General features: G+C 37.2%; 2 protein-coding genes across 4 annotated transcripts in view; one reads left to right on the forward strand and one right to left on the reverse strand.

Moving 5' to 3' along the window:
* The window catches only part of nrxn2b (neurexin 2b), a 659,496-nt gene extending 635,990 nt beyond the window's left edge, over positions 1–23,506 (forward strand). For all 3 annotated transcript variants that reach the window (XM_047152219.2, XM_017461810.3, XM_053677578.1), the window contains 3 exons: positions 1,324–1,646; positions 8,525–8,600; positions 20,349–23,506. In XM_047152219.2, the coding sequence (XP_047008175.1) occupies positions 1,324–1,646; positions 8,525–8,600; positions 20,349–21,214 (1,265 nt within the window). In that variant the 3' untranslated portion in view covers positions 21,215–23,506. The remainder of the gene's footprint in view (positions 1–1,323; positions 1,647–8,524; positions 8,601–20,348) is intronic.
* On the reverse strand, positions 6,455–6,791 carry LOC124626528 (gamma-crystallin M2-like). Its single transcript, XM_047152225.2, has one exon. The coding sequence runs from the start codon at positions 6,710–6,712 to the stop codon at positions 6,455–6,457; it is 258 nt and encodes an 85-aa protein (XP_047008181.2). The 5' UTR covers positions 6,713–6,791.
* Positions 23,507–24,117: the final 611 nt, after the last annotated feature.

Here is a 24,117-nt window from a genome sequence, read left to right on the forward strand (position 1 = left end):
GTCACCCATCCTCCTACTGGAAAGTTTTTTCGGACATGGAAGAAAACCGGTAAAGCCGTGCAAGCATGTTATATTTTATATATTATTCAGAGAGACCAGAAATGTGAGAGACAAAATAGTGTGTATATGTGTTGTTTGTTTATTCTCCTTTGCCTATATCAGCCATCTATAATGGGCCATTTGTGCACTATCCTCTTAACTCCTCAACATAAGTTCTTCAAAATCAGTGCTCCTTCTTCAAGATCCTTTCCAGAACTGCTTACCCCAGTGAGAAATTAACTCATACAAAGATCCGGTTCATAAGTCATCTGTGTAGGCGTCATTATAGCTTAAAGTCATCAGCAGCCCTCCTGGGGTTCAGGCAGATGGGCTGAACTGTTAATGATCCGCTAATGCTAGTGTCAACCTAATGGAAGAGCTTAGCTTATTCTGTCACTCAGACACGCACATTCTAACAAGAGCAGTGAATCAATGTAGTGTTACACATACACGCACACACTCAAATACACACATGGACACTAAAATTAATGAAGTGTGATCTGCACAAACAAGGCTATTAAGTAAATAATAGGCTCAGTCGGTATTAATTGAATCAAAAAATGGACGTCTGGTGCATTTTCCCATTCTATAAAGAACTGTGGAGCCACACTGGGTGCTTTATCGTAGCATGACTAGAGGGGAAGCAAATTGGCCACAGAAATAATCATATGAGCAGATAAATTTGCACATACACACTCAAATGGAAATGTTCTCAAATTGTTACGTCTGTAAAATTACTTCGTGTGTAATCTCTCATTGCATCAGTAAAATCTATCTTCCGTTGTCCCCTACTGATCTCTCTGTCACTCACTATGCAGAAGGACACCTCGTCAGAGGTCTTTCCCTCACTCCCTATATCAGTTTGTGCTGTGAAGAGGACAGGAATAAGGTGTTGACATCGGCAAAGGAGACAAGGACGGAGAAACAAATCTCTCTTGTCTTGCTAACACACCTGAAGCTTGATAGGACAAGTTTGTAGGACATAATAATTACACGCCTAACTGCTACCTTTAGTTGTATCCATGTCCAATTTTCTTAAGTGTTACCAGGACAATCCAGAGAGATTTGAGGCTCTTTGTTGTCTATGAGCCTATTTCATGCTGTGTGTGTTGTATGGAATGTGAAAACTCAGAGACCTTACTATTTCCTCTTTCTTACTTTCCTTCACCATCTCTTCTATATTCAATCCTCCTTCTTTTCTGACCTTCCTCTTATCCCACAATTTTCTCTTATCCCCTCCCGCTCTTTCTTTCTCGCTCTTTCTTTCTTTAAATGTCCCAACAGGTCGGCAATTGACGATCTTTAACAGCCAGGCATTCATAAAAATCGGCGGTGGCGAAAAAGGCCGCAACTTCCAGGGTCAGATCTCAGGCCTGTACTACAACGGCCTGCAGGTCCTAAAGCTAGCGGCGGAAGGAGACCCGAATGTGCAAGTGCAGGGCAACCTGCGTCTGGTGGGCGAAGTGCCCTCGGTCCTCACCACAGACACCACGTCCACCACGCCACTTGCAGACATGTCCACCACTATTATGGAGACCACCACCACCATGGCCACCACCACCACCCGCAAGCAGCGCTCACCCACCATGAGAGACACTGTCACACAGGTAAGCGCTAAAAAAAAAAATATTCAGCACTACATGCTAAACGTTAAGGTGTACTTTTCCTCCTCTCTGGAGGCTAAATTATTATTATTACAGTGGAGGAAATAATATGGCTTGCTGGTCGTAAGTATATAGTTGCTAATATTAGATGGGAGAAAGAGGGGGAGAGTTAAATAAGGGGTAAGAAAAAGTGCAACAAAACTGACTCTAAACATGGCATCAAGCCATATCTAATCGAAGATTCACTCTTTGTCTGTAGTTGTTATATTTATATATTCACCGCTGGTTCCTTTTCTCTTTTCTGTGCCCTTTCCTTACGGTAATGTGAGAGTGCAGAACTGTGACTATTGTCCAGATTGAATAAAGGCAGGAAGGAACACTTAATTATCCCAAAAGAGCATTAGAAAAAGCACTCCACTGTGAAGTGGCCATTAACCTATGCCACACAAGTGTTCAGTCAACAGGACAAAGACATACAGTAGCCATGCCTGCCCCTTTAAATTCATTGTTATAGCTTTATGCCACAACACCCTTATTTAGAGCAGGGAGATTGTTAAATATGGCATTGGCAATCATAACAATGCTCACAGCAAACAAAAACAAGTCCTCTTTTCATTCATTAGTATTCATTATCTAGCTCATAGTGAAGGTGTAATTTTGAATCCAAAATGCATCAGGCTGTATTTGTAATGGTACATAATGTTGGAGAAGCTGATTATTGAGTATTCAATAAAATATGCAAGAAGAAATTGTAGAGACAGTTGGCTAACATTAGCAATGTTACCAAAGCAATTAGGAGCTGCATTAATAAATGATTGTTTGAATATTGAGTAAGTCCACAATTATTAATATAAACGAATGTCTTAATTATTTTATTGGTTGCTAATTATATAATAATAATAATAATAATAATAATAATAATAATAATAATAATAATAATAATAATTCCTTAGATTTATAGACACTCAAAGTGCTTTACATTGTATGTAGTGGTGGTGGTGGTGGTTGTGGGGGGCGGGGGGGGTCTCCTCAAATCACCACCAGTGTGGAGCATCCACCTGGATGATGTGATGGCACCCATAGTGCGCCAGAACACCCACCACACATCAGCGATTAGTGGAGAGGAATGGAGAGTGATGTTGCCAATTCAGGGATGGAGATTATTAGGGGGCCATGATACATAAGGGCCAATGGGGGAATTTCACCAGGACACTGGGGATTTTTAATAACCACAGAGAGTCAGGACCTCAGTTTAACATCTCATCCGAAAGACAGTGCTGTTTTTACAGTATAGTGTCTCTATACCGTCACTATACTGGGGAATTAGGCCCCACACAGACCACAGGGTGAGCATCCCACCCCCTGCTGGCTGCACTAATACCACTTCCAGCAGCAACCCTAGTTTTCCCCAGGAGGTCTCCTATCCAGGTACTTGCCAGGCTCAACCTTGCTCAACAGTGGGAAACCAGGTGAGAGCTGCAGGGAGATATGGCTCTGGAAAAGGTCTCATGACTCATGCTGGGAGGTCCAAGCTAGCCGTGTAGCACAGTTAAAACCTGCATGCGCCGCACTGTCCAGTGTGTCACGCATGTCAATTGGTCCACGTTGCGCTCTTTAGGGATTCGCACCGCGCTACCCAGTGGGTCCGCAGGTATTTAGTCCATGCTGTGCTGTTCTTATGAGTAGCTCAGTTTGGACCCGCTTTTCAGTTGTTTGGCTTCCCATAGTTTGCTGTTGTCTTGTAGAAGCAGGAGGGGAACTAGTTCATTTGATGTATTTATAGTTAGAATAGATTCTGAAACAACATCTTTGTTTATCATAAAAGAGCATGGGTATAACCCCGGTGTCCTGGTGAAAATCCCCCACTGGCCCTTCTCTATTATGGCGCCCTAACAAGCCCCATCTTTGAATTGGCTACTTCACTCTCCTCTCCTCTCCACCAATTGCTGGTGTGTGGTGGGTGTTCTGGCACAATATGGCTGCCGTCACATCATCCAGTTGGATGCTACACCCTGGTAGTGGTTGACGAGATCTTGCTATCAACAGTTCCTATAACAGATGCCAAACAGGGTTAGGAGAAAATTTGAAACCATTTTAAACAGTACTAACATTCTTGGCGAAATTGACAAAGCCCTTAAAAGAAACAATAACAGACACGCAGCAGAATATGGTTTACGAACATAAGACAACTCTTCAGACTTCAGATGTCTCACTGAAGTGTATTCATATTCAGATCTTTAAAGAGCAAGAACACGTAACTTTAAGCCTATTTGCATGGCTGTAAGTAATCAAATGATTATCTGCTTAGTGTCTCCCAGTTTATTTTGCACTGCGCTGATCAGTGGGTCACGTAGGTCTCGTAGTGGGAAATCCAAACTGGTCCGCTCATATCAATTGGGCCGGTCAGTTTGGACCAGATTTTGAGTTGTTTGGCTTCCCATGGCAAACAGCTGCCATAGTGAGACAGACAGATGCAGACTGAGACAGAGAAGGACTTCAATCATGCCTGTCTTTATGGTAGAATAAAAGTGCAGAGATAGCGAGGAACCACGTGGCTTTGATCTCGCTGTCTAAGACTTTGATGGTAAAATAAAACTTTGATTGTACGCTTTGATGTTTATCCTCTCTGACTCTGACTCAGTGAGCAAAGCTACGCCTTCGATGCTGACAAACAGAATAGTGTTTTCCTACTTGATGTACCTGGTTCAAATATAAAAACATGTTGGGGCGGTTATTTCATCCTGTTCATCCACTTATTGGGCCTCATGTATCAGTCTTTTGCGTTTTGTAGGCTAAACTGAACTCAAACTTTAAAAACCACATTTAGAACATTTTCAGTTTCAGGCACAGGTTGATGAAAACCAAATCAGCCATAAATTACCAAGCGTGTTGACAGCACAGCTGACTTACATTTAGTAACGCCCACAAAATTCCATAAAAGGCAACACTCGCAGTGAGCTAAAAACAACAAAATGATGACTAAATGGTGAAAGAGCTTCCAGTAATGCAGCTCAGCCACTGCAGCGTGTTGGCTAACATAGATAGGGAGCCATTCTTATGTCCTAACTCATCACCAATTATATGATCTGTCCATCGATATTCACATTAATCTGTCCTTATAGGTATATTTACACAAATTCAGAAGTTCTCACAGGATACCAATGTTTTCCTGAACAAATTGGATTTTCATACATACCACATTTTATTGTGTAGACAATTGTATCCATAATGCCCGTTGTACAGAAAACATAAGTGCTTTTGCACATTAGTGTTTTTGCACCATGCCCTACCACTGATATAAATTTATAACACATTTGTCAATTTCTCACAGCACAACTAGATGCACAATCTGTAACCACCCTCCATTTTCCCTCTAAAACATTTAGAGTAAAACAAACATTTAAAAAATACAGTGCTGTTTTTCTTTTCTTCTTAAAAAGGACTCCATGCCAGAATAGCTCACAATTGGGAACTGCTCAATATCACAAGGCGATAGGATTTCATAGTGACAAGCGTTGACACTGATGAGTTATGTAACGTGTCAAAACATCTCTAAGCGCAGGGATATGTGTTACAGAACGGAAGCTATTGAGGTCAACTCAGATCAGTCATTTCACAGCATTTAGAGTTCCCTAGACCAGAATTCCACAAATGTTCATTCTCCCTTTTAAAGCTATGTACAGTCCCCTCTGAAAGTGTTGGAAGAGCAGGAGCAGTTCTTTTGTTTTTGCTATACACTGAAGGTATTCGGGTTTGAGGTCAAAAGATGAATATAAAACGATAGATCAGAATTTCAGCATTCCTGTTATGATATTTGCCTCTTACATTACAGCTTAGAACGGTACACCTTTGGTGGCAAACGACCAATGTTTTAGGTGAGCAAAAGTATTGGAACAGATCGTATTAAAGTAAATAATATTTAATATTTGGCCGCATATCCCTTGCTTGCAATAACCGCATCAAGCCGGTGAGCCACTGACATCACCAAACTATTGAACTCTTCTTTTGTGATTTTTTTTTTCCAGGCTTGTACTGCAGCTAATTTTTATCTTTAACCAAAAAAAAAAAAAAAAAAGCACAGGAAGTGGCTCGAATAAGTGGGTTTCTAGTTTAAATTAGTTCAATTTGAGAAATCTTTCGCAGAAGCTCTAAAAGCTTGTGACTAAGTCATTTTTGTCTTGCAAATGAATCTCCAGTGTCTGCACTTATTTTATTATTAAGGTCTAAATGGTGGTGGATTTATGCTTAAAAATACATTTCCTATTATAAATCAAAATGCTAACAGCTATTATTGTATGAAAACGGAATTGCGAAAGCTACTGTAGCGCAGAATCATTGTTTTTTGCGAAATATAGCCAGTCCTTCACCAGTGCGTAAAACTTGGTGTTTATTTACACACTTAAAGGGGAATTTCTGTCTGAGGACTGATTCAGAATATCTTAACCTATTGTGTTAATTATAAGCAAATTAAACTAAGCACTGCTGGGAAAAAATAAGACAAAAATAAGAAAGGTGCGTAATTACCTAATCTGTAATTTCTACTACTTGGAGGATCTGTGCATTTGGAGGAAAGAGCATGGCTTCAAAGGGAATTTAAAAGCCAAAAGCTGTATAAAAACAATACCCCTCCATAAAAATCTTGGCCCGATAAAAGAGTAATTACCCAAGAAATGATTGAACTACTTAATTATGGACATTTCAGATAGCTGTGCATAAAACAACAAAGCCTCCTTTCTCAAAAAAAAGAACAACAATCAATTTTAAAGACTTTTTTTTATTGAAAATTGGTTTGCATAATCAGTATAAATGGTTTAATACCAGGAATCCATGATGCGCCTCATGCTCATGAACCTCATGCCACCGTAGTCTCTGAAGTTCCTGTACTCTCCAGGCCTGAAGTACCACATCCTGCCTCTGTAGTGGGGCTGCTCATACATGAGCCAGTGGCCGTCCATCACATGGCAGGACATGCAGCCGTTGGACCAGTGGTAACGATCCATGAAGGAATCGCAGTCGTCCGACATCTCATACATCTGACCCATGAAGTTGTCCCTCTCATAGATCCTCATTCTGTAGGATCCTCTGTGCTGTTTGGGAAATTTAAGGGTCAGTTAACTAGGAAATGTACCATATGTAATAAATTAAGACTGAAATGATCCAATACCATACCATGGGGATCATGCGGCAGGACCTGATGCAGTTGTTTCCCCAGCCCCACATGTTCATGTAGTCAGCGTACTCGCCCCTCCTCATGAAATACTGGTTTCCCATGAAGTTGGTGCGGTCGTAGACCATCCAGCAGCCGCTCTCCACCCTGCAGGAGTGGCAGCGGCTCATGTAAGAGTGCATATCGGAACAATCACCGGTGCACTCATAGGAGCGCCCCATGAAGTTCCTGTCCTCATAGAAGATAACCTGTTTGGGTGAGGAGTTTCAGAATCAGTTGAGCATTCACAAGCTAAATCACATAAAGCCAATATATCTTTTGATTAAGCAAAAATTACCAATTGTATGTCAATGAATGAAAACAAGACGGTATAATTGTTTAATTCCTTCATCATCGTTCATGATAGTTACCTTGCCCATAGTCATGATGGCTGGTTTGGTTTGTTCAAGCTGTTTCCAACTGGTGAACTGACATCCTGCCTGGTTTAACCCTTGCATTTATACCTGGACCAAGACTAAAGAGCATGTGCCTCCTATTGTAAAAACTCCTGACCAAGCAACATAGCACAGAGCCCCATACAAATCTGAAGAGCTTTCACTACCTTTCTATGTTACACAGTCTCCAGAAGTTCCCACTGGCAAGTTTCATTGCTTTCAAAAAAACATATTATTCTACTCTTTTAATGGCATAGACAGGACTTCATTATGTGAATCAGTGTTTTCATCACGGTTCATTAATGGTATGTGCTATTGAACTGGACCTATATAGCAGAATTACCTGCTTGTGAAATAGCAAAATTCTGTACTGAAATGACTCGTGACTGTATGCGTTAAAAGCAATCACACCATGTAATGAATTTGTTGGAGAAGATTGATTAATTTATTGATTCATAAAAGTTTTGAGTTTTCATTAACAGGAATGGACGAAATATGAAGCATTTAGTCACATCACCTGGAGGTTTGATGCTCTAAGGACACTTTCTCACCAGTTAGTCCAGATTGGTGTTGACACCAATTTGACAGATTAGTGTTAACACCAATTTGACAAATTTAAGCAGCAATAATAATATAGCTGAAAATTGCTAAGGGCAAAGAGCATTTTCTAGACCAGGGGTTCCAAAACTTTTCAAGGGCAAGGCCCCCAAATGGCATTAACATTTGACCAAGGCCTCCCTTTTGCAAGATGTCTTTAAAACACATTAAAAATACAGCCTTCTTCATATATCCCCCTTTATTTTATTAATAATTACATCTTACATCATTACATTACATTAGGAATTGATTGTGTGTGTGTGGTTGTCTGAGAGTGAGAAAGAGAAAACAAACTAGTGGGAGGGATGGGCACACCAAATTGTTGAGGCCCCCTGGGCGCCCCCTGGCCGCAGCCCCCACTCTGAAAACCACTGTTCTAGACTACAACATGGTACATTATGCATTTGGTTCCACATAAAATATTTTCACGGACCTAAGGAAATGAATCATAAATTTCATAAAATGTTCATGAAATTGAATGTATTGTCATTTCAATGCATAAAATAATTTATATTACATTTAAAATAATAATAATAATAATAATAATAATAATAATAATAATATACATTTTTAAAATAATAATTTTAAAGTCAAAATAATATTTTGGTCAAATGTATATATTTGTTTATTTACAAAAGATTAATGACCCAATATCTCTGTCTTTCTCTGCTTCTCTGTTTCAGAACACAGATGATCTGCTAGTAGCATCAGCAGAATGTCCTAGTGATGATGAGGATTTAGAGGAGTGCGAGCCTGGCGGTGAGTACATTTTTCTAAATTGGGGTGTATTAATGGAGATTAATGGGGCACACACACACACACACACACACACACACACACACACACACACACACACACACACACACACACACACACACACAGAGATTCATCAAAACATGGGATTTTATAAATACAGCTGTGATTGGTCAGTATTGTTGCCATTACTTTAACATTATACAGGTCATACCTGTAACCCTTACATGGTCTCATCGGGCAGAGTGAGTTAAATAAACTGGAGATTTGAAAGTGAAATGAAGCTGGGAAGAATTTACAGCTTTAAGTGTAAATCAACTGAGAACAGCCAAGATAAAATCTATTAGACTATATAATCTCAGCACTTCACATGAGTATTGTCCTTTGGCTACATTTAATTGTTTTCCAGCACTGCTGCACTAATGTCTGACCACCAATGTGTACGGAAATCCCATTAAAACAAAAGTGTCATTTGTTATTTTCATTTTAAAAAAAGTTTCATGCTAGTGGATTAAAATAGGACAGACTATGGAATTTCCTGAAAATCGTTCTTTTACTCATTGGAGCCTTGTTATAGTGTTATATGGAATCAAATTAGCTGTTATGATATTATATAATTAATTGGGAGTAGGAGTATTGTACACACACGTACGTGTAGACAGCAGCGGAACTGAGAGTTGGCACCTTATAGCGCTTTTCCACAAAACAATGAGGTACAGCACAAATTAATGAATCCATTGTCTTACATTTTGTTATTATTTCAATTGTCAAGTGACCCATACAGTACCACAATACCCATTCTAAATTTAGTTTCCCTTCTTGACCAGAAAAAATGTTTGCGAATCAGGGCCATGTAGGTGGAGTTAGAAACAGTTCTATCACAAAATTGTCCTGATAAAATACACAACTACTGTGATCAATAATAATAATAATAATAATAATAATAATAATAATAATAATAATAATAACAATAATAACAATAATAATAATAATACTAATAATAATAATAATAAATAGCTTTGAGCATCGATTTAAGGGGCCAAGCATTGGAGGAAGGCATCAGGATCATCACTGACTGTTCCCAAGGAGATTTATTAATTTGAAGGCAAAACTTTGAGCTGTTGCTGAGATAGAGTATAATGTCCTTGGCCTCCCAGATTGAAAATAAAGTTTAAACTTGTTTGTTAACTTTAGGTCATGTTGCTAAATACTGCATATGTAACAAGTTTATTGTCAAAATGTTAAATAATAATAATAATAATAAATAAATACAATTTTGCTAAGTAATGGCCTCACTTCCTGTTTGATGATTTAGCCATCAAATTTGCTCGCAGGTTGTGAATGAAATATCCCAAAATGCTAAGCTCCAAATTCAATGATGATTGGACGAAAATTGGAATCAGGAATTCCTTACATTGAGAAAACTCTGTGCCTTCCAGGGAATCAAGAACAGGACTAATCCTGATTTATTGTTGAGTGGTTCAAAGGGTTTTTAAAAATTATTCGTACTAATTTGTCAATTATTTTTTATTACGCTCCCTAGAGGGGATTTAGACAAAACGTCATGCAATCCCTTAAGATAATCCAATGTTGTGGCAGTTAACATCATGGTATCTGTTGAACTCGGCATGACTCCAAGAATCAGAAGGCAGTGGAATCGCCTTTATACAACATGCGTTGTGGACTTATTATTGTTAAGAAAAGGATACAGTACATTGCATGGGTTGCCTCCGATGTGGAAAAAGAAGAAGAGGAAGAAGAAAGCACACAACTCCAGTAGGGTGTCTATGAGCCTTCGGTGCTTGGCCCCCTAATAAATAACTTTATATGTAATAATTGTATATATATTTATTCATATATATAATTATATTTTATGATTATGTTGTATATATTGTTATAATAAAATCATACAAACAGAATGTAGAAGTAACATACTGGTAAAAGTAATAAAAACTAGCTAAAAAGTTAAATAAAATATGTCTTTAGCAGTTATAGTTGGAATGTGATGAATATTTAATAGTAATGTTTTCCATATCTTTGCTGAAAGCTGCTCTATTGTGTAAGCCTTGCCAACAATCCACTTGTAATCCCCCATGCTAAAGTTAAAGGGCTAATCTCAAATGGCATCCGACACCATATATTTCTCCGTTGTAGTTAGAAAAGTATTGGCACCCTTGACTTCACAATGGCTTTGATCATCATTATCATTACTGCTTGTGTGTATGTGTATTTCTTTTTTTGGTATTAGTATATAACTAATCATATCCATCACTACTGTTGTGAACCTTACCACCTCATCCTATATTGACGGGTACCGTTACGTAATGGGAAATTCAGGCATTATACCCCATAGAGACAAGGGCTTGGAGAGAGAGGGTGTGCGAGATGCAATTCCAGCTTTAAACACTGCTGATCGTTGACATGCGTGTCCTGTTGAGTTGCACATGGGATTGGATAAAAAATGAAGAGGCAGAGAGAGGATTGAGGAGGAAAGTCCGCATTGTGATAATGTTCATGGGGTCTTGTGAAACGTCTCATGGACCTTCAGTCGTCCCAGTCTATCTCAGTGGGCTAATTAATCTCTGCCCTTGTTAGACATCCCTAATTACATCATCTAATGAAGCTTGGCTTAGGGTTCTCTCCTTTCTAATGAGTCGACAACACAATGCAGTCACATACAAACAATGACTTCCTTCAGACGTCTTACATTAAAAGTAGACAGACACCTTTCACATGCTCATAACCATGCACACTATTCACATATAGTCCAGAATTATTGATGCTAAATAAAAATGGTGTGGGGGGGAGGGTTAAATGGTTCATTTTGGCTCATAGTTCCACTAAGAACAAGAACAAGGATATTTTAGACCAAAACTTGGTTGCCACTGCCAGAAAAGTAAGATGTGGCTTTCATCAAGATAATAACGCATATACACAAATATGTAATATGTTTTAAAACACCCTTCTTAAGGTCTGGATTGCAGACTTGTGGTCTTAGTTCAAAAAAGTTCACATGCGCAAAGCTATGGATATAAAGAAGCTCGAAATGTTCTGGACAGAGTAGGGCCCAATATGTTATACTTCCAGATTTGTTCGAAATGTGCTCACTAGAGGAGACGTAATATTATTTCTACCCTGCCAATAATTTTGAAAACAGTGTTTACACCAGAATTTTTTCTTTTGTTTTTATGTATAAAAACCTCTTTTTTTTCTTCTTTTTATTAAGACCAAAGCTATGTTTAAGCTCAGAATATCTCTCATCGCATGTTTTTCATTTTCATTTCAAAGGGTGCCAATGATTTTGTTGACAGTACACAGTCAAATTTACAGATGTGAATCGTCCCATCATCTTCCCAATCCTTCTTAGTACTGATTTGATTTCCTGTCAGGCGTGTATACAGCATGAGTGTTTTATTGACGTAATAACATTTTATTGCATGTGAAGAGTACTGGTTATTCTGTGTTTTACTCTTTTGACTAGCAGATGTCCTTTTTTGGCCTACTGACACGTTTTATAATTTCCCAGTACTTCTTCCTAACCATAGATTTTTTTTAAAGAGCAAGCTAATAATAACAGGCTAAACACCCAAATTAAGTGGAAATTCGGTTAATTACTGTAGAGTTTCCACTTTGTTTATGCATGTGACAAAAACGGTAGAAATGGCAACAAGTGTAGCGAGACAATGGGCCGACTTTTTTATGCGCCTATACTGCAGCTGATTGAGTGAACACTTAAATTGGATGCGTTACCACCACATGGTTTGTGTGGCCTGAATGGAACCAGAAGAACCTGTGAATGAAAGAGAATCAAATAATCAAACTCACTGACAGACCACACGAGCAATCTGCTGAACTGATGCCACTTAACAACAACAATTATGCAATTTAATTTATTTTTAATAGTTCCTAATTCTTATAATAATGTACAGTTTTTCAAACTTTTGTGCTTTATTCATTCTAGATCTTCAAAGTTACGTAATGCTTTGCTAAAACCAGTTACACTACAACATCCAAAAAATAAATAAATAAATAAATAAATTTTAAAAATGGGAGTATCTGGACTTCTTTCCATTTCAAGCACTACAGTAAAATAAAGCACCAGCAGGCCATAAACGTTCAGTCATAAACGGATCGATTAGTGTAGAACAGTAAAAACATTTTTGATTAGAGAGCTTTCCCTAAGAGCCTTGCAGCACCATTACGACTAACCCTATTCCCCTATGCGCATTTACTTTAATCTGAAGTCCGTGTCACAAAATGTTCATTGGAGCTCAGTGAACGAACAATACTTACTGAACCAACTATTTATTTTTTAATCTGACACATTTTTGTTTGGTATGCATGTAATAACACGTACCACTACTGAGCTACTAGCTTTTTTATTGAATGTGAAATGTGCCACTACAGTCTAAATTTAAATGTAAAAATATATATATTTTATTGCCTGTATTTAACTGTGTAAGTGAATATTTATGGTTGAATAACATCAGGTTGAAATTGCATTACACGGCTTGTATTTCAGTGAAAGGGTTTGAATTAAATTTTATAATAATCCTGTGTAGATTATTTTGAAACTTTCCAAATTTACTACATTTGATTATTCTAAAAATAAATAAATAAACAAATAAAAATTTAAAAGGTGTTTCAAATTCAGATTTTGATTGTCAAAACATTACATCATTGGCTTATTGGCTGGAATTAAAAATTTGAAAATTTGATTCACTTCATTTCAGATTTTTGCAGTCGTGACCTGTTTCTGATTCCATAGGCTAGTACTGGCTAATGGCTACACTATCAATTAGTATAGAGAACTTCATAACAAAAATGCCCAGGAAAATTAACATATAATAAATTAAAATCATAACAAGAAATAAACAAAATAACAATGGCAAAATAAATAAATGTACTATATCAACAACTGAATTGAATCCGTGAAATAAGTTCAAATGATGCAAAGTAGGCCTAATTAGATACTGTGCGGAACTTGTAAATGTGTAACTTGTAACTTGTAAATGTCCTACATTTAATTTAGCACCATGCATTTTACTTGTAAAAGTGTACGAACAAAATTGTTCAATATTGGGTCTAAACTTACGGAAGAAGTAGCTTTTAAATCTCTCATACAGTAAATGTACAATGCGTTTTTAACATAGGAGACATATTGTAGCTTTCAGTCATCAATTGGTGACTGGGTGATCTAGGAAAATCTGTCGGATGTTGCTGAAGCTAAATTCTACAAAATAGCAACAAAAAAAGGCATAATAACAATAATAATAATAATAATAATAATAATAATAATAATAATAATAAATCAGCTGCTAATTGTGATTTCCTCAATCTGTGAATGTCAGACATTGATCAAATTGTTGTTAAGTGAAGAGACAGCAATGAGGCTTGTGTTTAAATGCAAAAATGTATTTCAGGAAAACCTGTAGCTTTTAGAACTACTGTATGTATTCATACAAGAAAATGTCACAATTTGACCACGTGAAATGTTTTCCCAGGCTGTCACACATATGACTGCTATGAGAATTAACTCTCATTTGTGTTCAGTTTTTAGGATGGACTTTTTATCCATGATGCTTAGATTGTTAGACTTAAATTAATGTGCCTATATTTATTAAAATAGCCAGTATGTTGCACCATGTGGTTATGCTTAGGCTGCTTCATCTGTACCATATTCTGCTCCTTAGTACCTCCTCATTGGAACATGTAAACTTGCTGACGTCTTAGGTTATATCATAGCCGATAAACTGGTTAGATAATGAAAAATGAATACTATAAAACCCTATAAGCAAACTAAGCAAACTCAGCCACCCACACTGTGTCTATAACAGAGTTAATTAGCTTTGTTCATCTGTGGAATAAAAATGGCAAAGACCTTTCTTCTCTGTGTTCTACAGCCGCACTGTCTCGGCAGTAACTGTTGTTGTTGTTGTTGAACTTGTTGATACTGAACACAAATAGGACAAAGCAGCAGCTTATGGGTTAGGAAATAAATTTGAAGAAAAAGAACGTCATGGGAGATAAACAAAGGTTGAAAGATGTATGAAAGAAACAAATAAACACAAGAGAAGAAAGAAACACAACGTATCTGAAAGAATAGGACGTTATAGGACAGGAAGGCTTATTTTGTCTAGAAATCCTTCTTGTTAAACCTTGAGGCCAGTGTGAGAGAGAATTTACACTATCAGTCAAAAGTCTTTGATGCTAAAGAATTTAGCCTTTGCCGAACATCATCTGTGTCTGTCAGTAAATTCCACGTTAAGCCTGAGGCCTGTAATTTCATCTCTAAATGTCTGCTCGTGCTTTAAAATATGGATGTATTACTATAAATGTGAGTAAATAAACTAGAACAAACTAGTTGTTTAAGGATATATATATATATTTTTAATTGTATACCTTATACTTTATATAAATTTAATACAGATTCTGGATCAGCTGGTTTCATCCTCCAAATATTTAACATTAAACTTGTGTAGAATCTGGGTTTTTTTGTTTTTTTTTTAACAAGGATGACGTATTGAATACTATTCTATAATCGAGACTTACTTCAATAGGAAAATTTGATATGCCGACACAGGAAAAGTAGCAGAAAAGCAGAACCGAATGTTAAACGCTAAAAAAGTCTTAACTCAAGTAATGATTAAAATGGAATCCTAATTAAAATTATTCTTAGAAGTACAATGTACTGTATTTTCTAAAGGTCATCGTTTTTACACAAAATTTACATAAAATTCTGGGCTAAGATCTGTTGAATTTCAGTACAAAATAAATCATGGATGGCACATGTTAATTAGATCAACATGTTAATGGTAATATGATTAATAAGATTAATATGCAAGTCCTTCATGGTGAATTTTTCCTTTGATGTCTTTTTGTGCTCCATTGGCGTTGGTATTGAGTTAACAGCACTGCCATCAGCATTAAAAATACCTTTCCGAGTAATGTCTGTGCTCAGTAGATCTCTCCCACTTGTCTGAATATTAAAAACAGACATCGAGTGCTTATTGCTTAAGGAAGGACTTTTTTTTTTTTTTTGTCTAATGTTCAAAGCCTTATTCAGGGTAATAAGCATATAGTGTACCCTCTATGTATTTTTAAATTTTTCATATGTCCAATACAAACTTAATTCAGTTATCTAATTTTAATTAGGCTAGCTCAGCAGCTTGAATAATTCAGTGTTTTGAATAATTCCAGTCCATTTAGTCCCTGACTATTCTAATTACCATTTTCGCCAACGAAAAGCATAACATAAAAAGGAACACAAAGCCATGAAGAAAAAAAAGAATATTAATTTAAATAATATTAAAATCTTAAGAATATTTTTTGACATAATCTTAAACCATGATACTACCACTACCATGTTTCACAGATAAGGTAAGGTTCTTATGCTGGAATGCAGTGGGTTTTTTTCTCCGTATATAACCCTTCTCGTTTAAACCAAAACTTTTATTTTAGTCTCATCAATCCACAAAATATTGTTCCAATATCCTTCTGGCTTGTTCACATGATCTTTAGTAAACTGCAGACCGGCAGCAATGTTCTTTTTGGAGAGCAGTGGCTTTCTCCTTGCAGCCCTGCCATGTACATGATTGTTGTTCAGTGTTCTCCTGATGGTGGACTCATGAACTTTAACATTAGCCAATGTAAGAGAGGGCTGTAGTTGCTTAGGAGTTACCCCGGGTTCCTTTGTGACCTCGTGGACTATTACTCATCCTGCTCTTGGAGTGATCTTTGTTGGCCTCCACTCCTAGGGAGGGGAACGATGGTCTTAAATTTCCTCCATTTGTACACAATCTGTCTGACTGTGGATTGCTGGAGTCCAAACTCTTTTGAGATGGTTTTGTAACCTTTTCCAGCCTGATGAGCATCAACAACTCTTTTTCTGAGGTCTTAAGAAATCTCCTTGCCATAATACACTTCCACAGACATGTTGTGAAGACTAGACTTTGACAGATCCTTGTTCTTGAAATAAAACAGGGCGCTCACTCACACCTGATCGTTATCCCATTGATTGAAAACACCTGACTCTAATTTCACCTTCTAGTTAACTGCTAATCCTAGAGGTTCACGTACTTTGCCACTCACAGGTATAAATATAAAATTGGATCATTTTCCTCAATAAATAAACGGCCAAGAATAATATTTTCATCTTGTTTGTTTAATTGGGTTCTCTTTGCCGGTTTTTAGGATTTGTGTGAAATTGTTATGATGTTTGAGGTAATATTTATGCAGATATATGGGTAATTCTAAAGGGTTCACAAACTTTCGAGCGCCACTATACTTGTTACAGGCTGTTCATCATATCCAGTGTTCTACGAGACTGGTTGGACGCATGTTTCAGGCTTGCTAACACTGGTTTATAGGCCCAGTCCATTCATATTTTTTTGTGTCAGACTAGAGCCCTATATGTCTTTTACTGGCTCATAAGAAGTTGATATTACTTCCCAAAGCTCACCAAGGGAGCTGGGGTGGAACTGCTGCATTAATTTGTTTTTATTAATATGGGTGTAATGTTCTTCAGAGCCTACCCATCACCCCCCTCTTCAATCCCTTTATATCTTATATGCAATCAGTGCAGAGTCAGAAAACGTCTGAATAAATTTACTCTCATGGACTCATGGAAGTGATTTATATATGGAATAAAACACAATGTGCCTGCATAGGAAAATAATCAAGTGTGTGGTTTGATGCGCTCCAACATGAAATGGAGTTACTGATACCACCGCAATGTTAATTATTGTGTTATATATTTCATTATTATTCTTTTTATATCACAGCAATTTTCCAACGATTGCATTTTTATATAATAAATAAACAACAGTATCCTGTATTTTTTACTTGTATCCATTTATAGTTACATATAATGTTGTGAAACATCCACAAAACAAGTTCCTTACATTACATCAGCTATGAACAATGATTACCCTCGCCAGCTTGTTGCATTAACAATAAACTGGAAAGCACAAATTTCTCTGTTTCCAACGACTTTCCCATGATGGAAAACCTTTAGCACTGACTGTTACAAAAAGTGCGAACACTGGAGACTTCATCCAAAAATGCTAAACAAACATCTCCTCGCATAAAAACAACACGTCAATGATTACACACACTTTGTTATGTCTGCTTATGTGGTGTCCACCATTCTGTGTTTTTACTATAAGTTGATAAAATATAGTGTATATATATATAGTATATAAAATATACTCAACATCTTCCGACCAATCAGAATTAAGAATTCATCAGTGCAATATTATGTAATTGAACATAAAGAATGGGTTTTATCTTGGTTGTTCTGAGGATTAATCTTGTATCTAACCGAGTCAGCATTATTTTATGATAATAGCAAACTGTTTCATGGGGCATTACTGACCACCAGCTGTTTGTTCTTTACAGCTCAGCTACACACGTTGTGTATTGTGTCCTAAGGCTGATTGTCCTTTCACTGCGTTACATTGTACTGTATCTCCCTCCGTTTTAAGCCTTGCTTTGTATACTTAAGCATCTCTGAGAACCAATCTGAGTTATCACTAACACCACTGGTTATCTCCAGACCCACTGGACGACAGGGAGGTTATTTTTAAAATAAGATGTGTCCACGATTTAACCTCCCTGTGGCTCACAAGATCTATTTCAAGATATATTTCAAAGCGAATAATCTTTTTCACCTGTTCCCACCAAATAATATAAACATGTATTAAGTATGACGCTATTAAGTCATGGGTTCAAATCGCACAATCAATGGCCACTGCATAAAAATTCATGGTTCTGAGATACTTAGTTTGTTGGCTTGACATATTACCTTGTCTTTAATATATTAATTTGGTGGTTATTCCTTATTAAAACATAACAACAAGTTCAGTTCAGAAGCGCCATCGTTTTCTGTTAGAGATGGTCATTTGTATTTTACATTTATTGCCTAATGGAATCTAAATGTTCTGTCCTTGGTATAATTAGAACAGCTTTTCTCTTTTTTTCGTGCTCATAGTGTATCTAATAGAACTGTAAAAAGTCTCAACAGTAAAATAATTTAGTAACCACCCATGTAATATTTTGGTAAATTGATTCTTTTCATTAAGCTCTCCAAAAGGCCTTGTTTTTTTCTGAATTATTGAATGCTTCAACCATATAATTGGAAACTATCTGCAAAAAAATTTAAAAAAAAATAAAAAACAACGAAAACTAGTACTGGATTATAAGTTTTTCTATGAATGTTCTGTATCTCAATAACACGATAATGTCTCATATTGGATGTGATCACTGGGAATTAAACAAATAAGGCCTTCAACCTTAGGGCACAAAGATGTAACAGTGCAGCCTACATTTCACAACTATAATAAAATCTATGCCACATCATTGGTTTTGGGAAGGGTGTGTGTGTGTGTGTGTCAGGGGAGGGAGGGTATTATACAAAATTGGTACTTGTATGAATTAATTTTTTCACTTCTTTCAAATATTTAAACCTTGCATTTGTTAATTGCTATCTGTATTTGTTCTCCTTTGTGGGTTTGCAAAATATTTGAGCATAATAGGCATACATAATCATGTATAACAGAGGACTGTGTATTGGGGTGAAACATGTTGATGTCAAGGGCATGATTTCCCTGCACATTAAATTTCCTGGGTGTAATTTCCATTTGCACTAATTCATCTTATCAGGATTTTGCAAAAGCAATATTCAGAGATGTTTTAAATTCTAAACAAAACTGCATTAGAAAATATGTGTTTTATTCTAATATGTATTGACTACAGATTGCATATTCAATGTCAGATATCTGGTCCATTTTGCAAAAAAGAAATGTATTAGGACTACAGTTCTGTTAGAAGGTTAGTTTTATTATTGACGAGCTGAAACTGCATTGGGGAATAGGACGTTAATGATATACAGTATTTAATGATATGATCGTCATTTTGGGGTAATGATATAGTGTGAATATGAATGAGAATATCCCAGTAATGTACAATATCCAAAGCTGAATCTGAAGATTTGCATATAGACTGTAATAATTAGTAAAAACCCTCTCTAATCATCATAATGCCTATCGGGAAGAGGGATTATACTTTATAATCTCACAGAAAGAAAAAAAAAAACACTGAATGGATGATTAAAGAGATTTAAAGACTCTTTGAAAATTGGGGTGAACATTGTTTATCACTATCCAAGAACAATCTTACACAGCTTTCTTTTTGTAATTTTTTTTTTCATGCAAAAATCATGCGGCCAATTTGTTGATGTAAGTGACCTGTACTATGTGGTTTGCTATCTTATTTAACCCATCCACTCTGTGAAAGAGAGAATGAGTGTAGTGGTAGGATAGTTAGGCGCTTGTATTTAGAACTGTTTTTTTTTTTTTTTTTTTTTTAGCATATTTTAGTGAAACAATAACGTCACTAACACTTTGACTTCTGTAGCTTGTGGCTTAGGATAGTTAGTAAAGTTAGCATAGATTAGATTAGTCAGATTGTACATAATGAGCCAATTTTATCTGTATATATGTACTTTTAACTTTAAGTTCAAGCAAAGAGAGAGTTTAGATCATTCTGATTAACATTTTAAATAGATGACAAGTCACTAACTAAACTTGAACTAACCTCATTCTAAGTCATAGTGTTCTAATAATGGTTTTACGTAACTGTGTTGCTATTGTTTTTCTTTCACTGTTTTTTGGATTTGTTTGAAATCTAGAAAACAGTTTGCTCAGATTTTTACTAATGCTTTTCCCCCCTCGCCCTGTCTGTTTCTTATCCTAGGAGGTGAATTAGTGTTGCCCATAATAACCGTGGATTCCCTAGATCCCCCTTCAGTTGCAACAAGGTACCCAGTTATCCCTCCACCCCCTACCTACCATCCCTTCCTCACACTGCTCGAGACCACAAAAGAGTCCATGTCCCATTCCAATGGCCACGCGCCATGTCCGATGGACCAAGAGGACTGTGAGGAGGCCATGGAGGTCTCGGCTTACGGCTCAGGTGAAATGACCGAGTCAGATGACGAGGACTATTACAAAAACTCCCCCCTCGTCACAGATCGAACCGTGCTTCCGCCTCCTCCGGCGGTAGCCGGAAACCCACAAGGTGATCGACACTTTTCTCGCCATCCTCCCAACTCCCAGCAGCCCCTGCTTCCATCCACCCCCACGACCTCACCACGACTCAAACCCAATATCAACAGTGGCCCAAATATACCAGCGGGCAAAATGAACACTCGAGATCAAGTCCTCCTGCCACCCGTCCAGCCTTCCGGGGATCCCGAACATGGCGGGCGGCACAGGCACATTCCTGGTATAACCAACCCTCCCAATTTTCCCACTGCAGAGCCTTCATCTCCTGACCGAGGACCTCCAGGAGCGGTGGAGGTGATCCGGGAGTCCAGCAGCACCACAGGGATGGTGGTGGGGATTGTCGCAGCAGCTGCCTTGTGCATCCTCATACTCCTGTATGCCATGTACAAATATCGGAACAGAGATGAAGGATCTTATCAAGTAGACCAGAGCCGCAACTACATCAGTAATTCAGCCACACAGAGCAATGGGACATTGGTGAAGGAGAAGCAGTCTGGTACAACCAAAACAGGCACCAAGAGCAAGAAGAACAAAGACAAGGAATACTACGTCTGAGCTCAGGCCTGACAGGGACAGAGACAGAACAGAGAGAGAGAGTGAAAGATAGAGAGAGGGAGGTGGAATACTGAGGGAACAGGGACAGTTAAAGTTCTGCTTTTTGTTGGCAGTCATATTTCTCATTCACCCTTCCAACTGTTGTTTCCATTCCCAAACAATCTCTATGAAATTACAGAGAGCCAAAACACGAGATTGAGATTGTTTTCTTCCCTTCGACTTTTTGATAAATATTCATCATAACTTTTGTACTGTTGGTAAATTCACAGTGGATTTGTTCCATTGTAAAGATTCCACACTCTTGCTTGCTCGCTGTAAATACCATGTTAGTCTTGGGTCTTCAGGATCTTCAGGATCACCTAATCTCTTGTTGCAACACCAATATGTGCCAAGCCCAGAAGATTCCCTCTTTGTGAAGACTTTCAGTAAGGCTAGCTATACCTGAAGTATTTCTATGAGCACCGTTCAAAAACCAAGTGAGTGTTGGAGAAATGTTAGAAGGGAAAAAAGTAAGCATGAAAGTTGGAAAGTTGGTGATATATGAGAGACAGTAAAGACCAGATATTTGTGCCAGTCCAAATTACTGCCAAACCATCTCAGTGTCAAATCTGCCTCCCTTTCTGCTCCAAGTATTCGTCTTCTTTCTCTCTCTCTTATCTCATTCAATCTCTCTCTCTCTCTCTCTTTCTCTTTCCTTGTTTGGCTTGTACTCTTAAATTCCTCTCCTTGTCTTCGGTGCTCAGGAGCTGATGCAACATAACTTCTGCTGTGTTTCAAGCATGTAGTATTCCTTAACGAAAAAGAGACAATACCTTGTTGAGTTTCTGTGGCGTTTTAAAAAATTATATCAAAAAATTCACGACAAGATTAACCATGGAAATTTGAGAACGCGACACCCACGGGTGCTGATTAGCCACCGAAACGCTCTGAGGCTAAACCCCTGGTTGTCCTTCATTCCAGCAGATATCCGCCACTTGTTTATGGGGTTTGATGTTGAACCCTTTCAAAAGGTTATGAAATCATATACGAAGAACCAGAAACAGAAAAAGAAACATCTCACAGCAGCAAAATGACTTTGTTCCCTAGAAATATATATATATATATATATACACGTGTATAGACGACTGAGCAACTCAAGGACAACCTATGGAAAGGGAGTTATTAGATATATCCGTCCCCTGCTTTGAGGTGATAACAGGTCGTCAGTGTGAGTCAGTTTCCTTCTTTACCTTGTGCATTTCTGGAACAAGCCACAATGCAACATGTCCATGAAAAGAAAAAAGAAAAAGAAAAAGAAAAACTACGGACATAAAGGAAGTGCCGAATCTATGGACCGGAGTGCTTGATTTTGTTTGGGTTTTTTTTTTCTTTTCATCTTTCTTTTACAGTTTGTCATAAACAAAAAGGGAAAAGACATTTATAGGAAAATGTGCTGCAAGTCCCTGGTGTTTTGACAGTGGGGAATGCGAAAGTTCATAGCAGGTGACCATGTTCTCAGTATTGCTGCTGCAGCAAGTAGCAAGCAAAGACGGAAAGACTGTATCAGTGTGAACTTTGAAAAAGAAAACGAAACACTTGGAGGAAAGTGGATGTCTCATTCTATGAGGATGTACAACTTGAACTTTAGTATTCCAATATTCTCAGCTCTACTACAAGAACTATGAAAAGAGAAAATCTTCAAAAAAAAAAAAAAAAAAAAGTTTGTGAAATGTCTAAATATTTGAAACTCATCCCACTGCTACGATTAAAAAAAAAAAAAAAAAAAAAAAAAAGATGTGTTTTCCCTACTGACAACCCCTGTTTGGAGAAAAAAAAATTATGATCAGTGATCTTGGGACGTAAATTTTATTTGTTGAACTGAGCTAAATCTGGTTTACAACACAAACATGACCTTGATAAATTTCCTCTGCATCACAATGTCTCTTTTCATTCAGAATATGTTTTAATCCATCATCCAACATGGCAGACCTTCAAGGTTCCACCAAATTTTGTTGTTTTTTTTTTTTCTTCAAAGCATCAACATGTATGCGTGAGTGTGTGCATGTGTGTGTGTGTGTGTGTGTGTGTGTGTGTGTGTGTGTATTTCTCAACTCTTTCATGATTTTGCTCTCATCTTTTAGTTGTACACCATCACCAGATAACCCACTCAAACCCTCCACCCCCTTCAGCACCCTCACCCCCACCCCGAGTGCCCCCTGTTCTTTCTAAATGTTCTTGTAAAGTGTTCCAGTGAGATGACTCTAAATATGTGTATATTAACAGAAGGGAATAAAATTGGTTATATACTTCTTATTCTTCTGTGTCATGTCATTATTAAAACAATGGTCCTATTTGACAACGTGCATGAATATATTCTTAAAACTTTAAAACACTTTTAAAATGATTCCGATTCTTGACTATATGACTCGAACTTAGTATGTATCACACTGCACATAACTAAATAAAGCAAAAATCCTTAAAAAGAAGTCTTGCTGAGGGATGCGTAGGATGCAACACTCTTATATAGTACACTCGTGCCTCAGAGGCCTGTTTAGAAATTTGCATCTACAAAAATGCTGTAAACACTATGTTTGATTCACTTCCTGTAGCCTGAGTTGACAAGTTCTGACATAACTCAATATTCTGAGGTATTTTATTAATAAATCTCAACGTAAGTAATAACTGTAATAAACTGAAATCTAGTCAGATTTCAGAGCTAATTGATTACTTTTTCAAGAAATTTACTAAGCTTTTATGAGAATAACTCAAAATGATGGACATTGTAGAAAAGAGGACCGTGTCTTCATCTGAGTATATACATGCTACAAATAAAAAAATTAACCTACTTTCAAAAAAGACCAATAAAAAAAAAAATTGGTTTTCTTTCAAGCAATTTCTCAGGAATAAAAATGGATCGATTGAAA

This window comes from Ictalurus punctatus, chromosome 29 (assembly GCF_001660625.3).
Source record: "Ictalurus punctatus breed USDA103 chromosome 29, Coco_2.0, whole genome shotgun sequence".
Classification (NCBI taxonomy): Eukaryota; Metazoa; Chordata; class Actinopteri; order Siluriformes; family Ictaluridae; genus Ictalurus; species Ictalurus punctatus.

Coding starts and splice junctions, on each gene's coding strand:
- LOC124626528 (XM_047152225.2), bottom strand. CDS start 6,712: ATGAGGATCTATGAGAGGGACAACTTCATGGGTCAGATGTATGAGATG.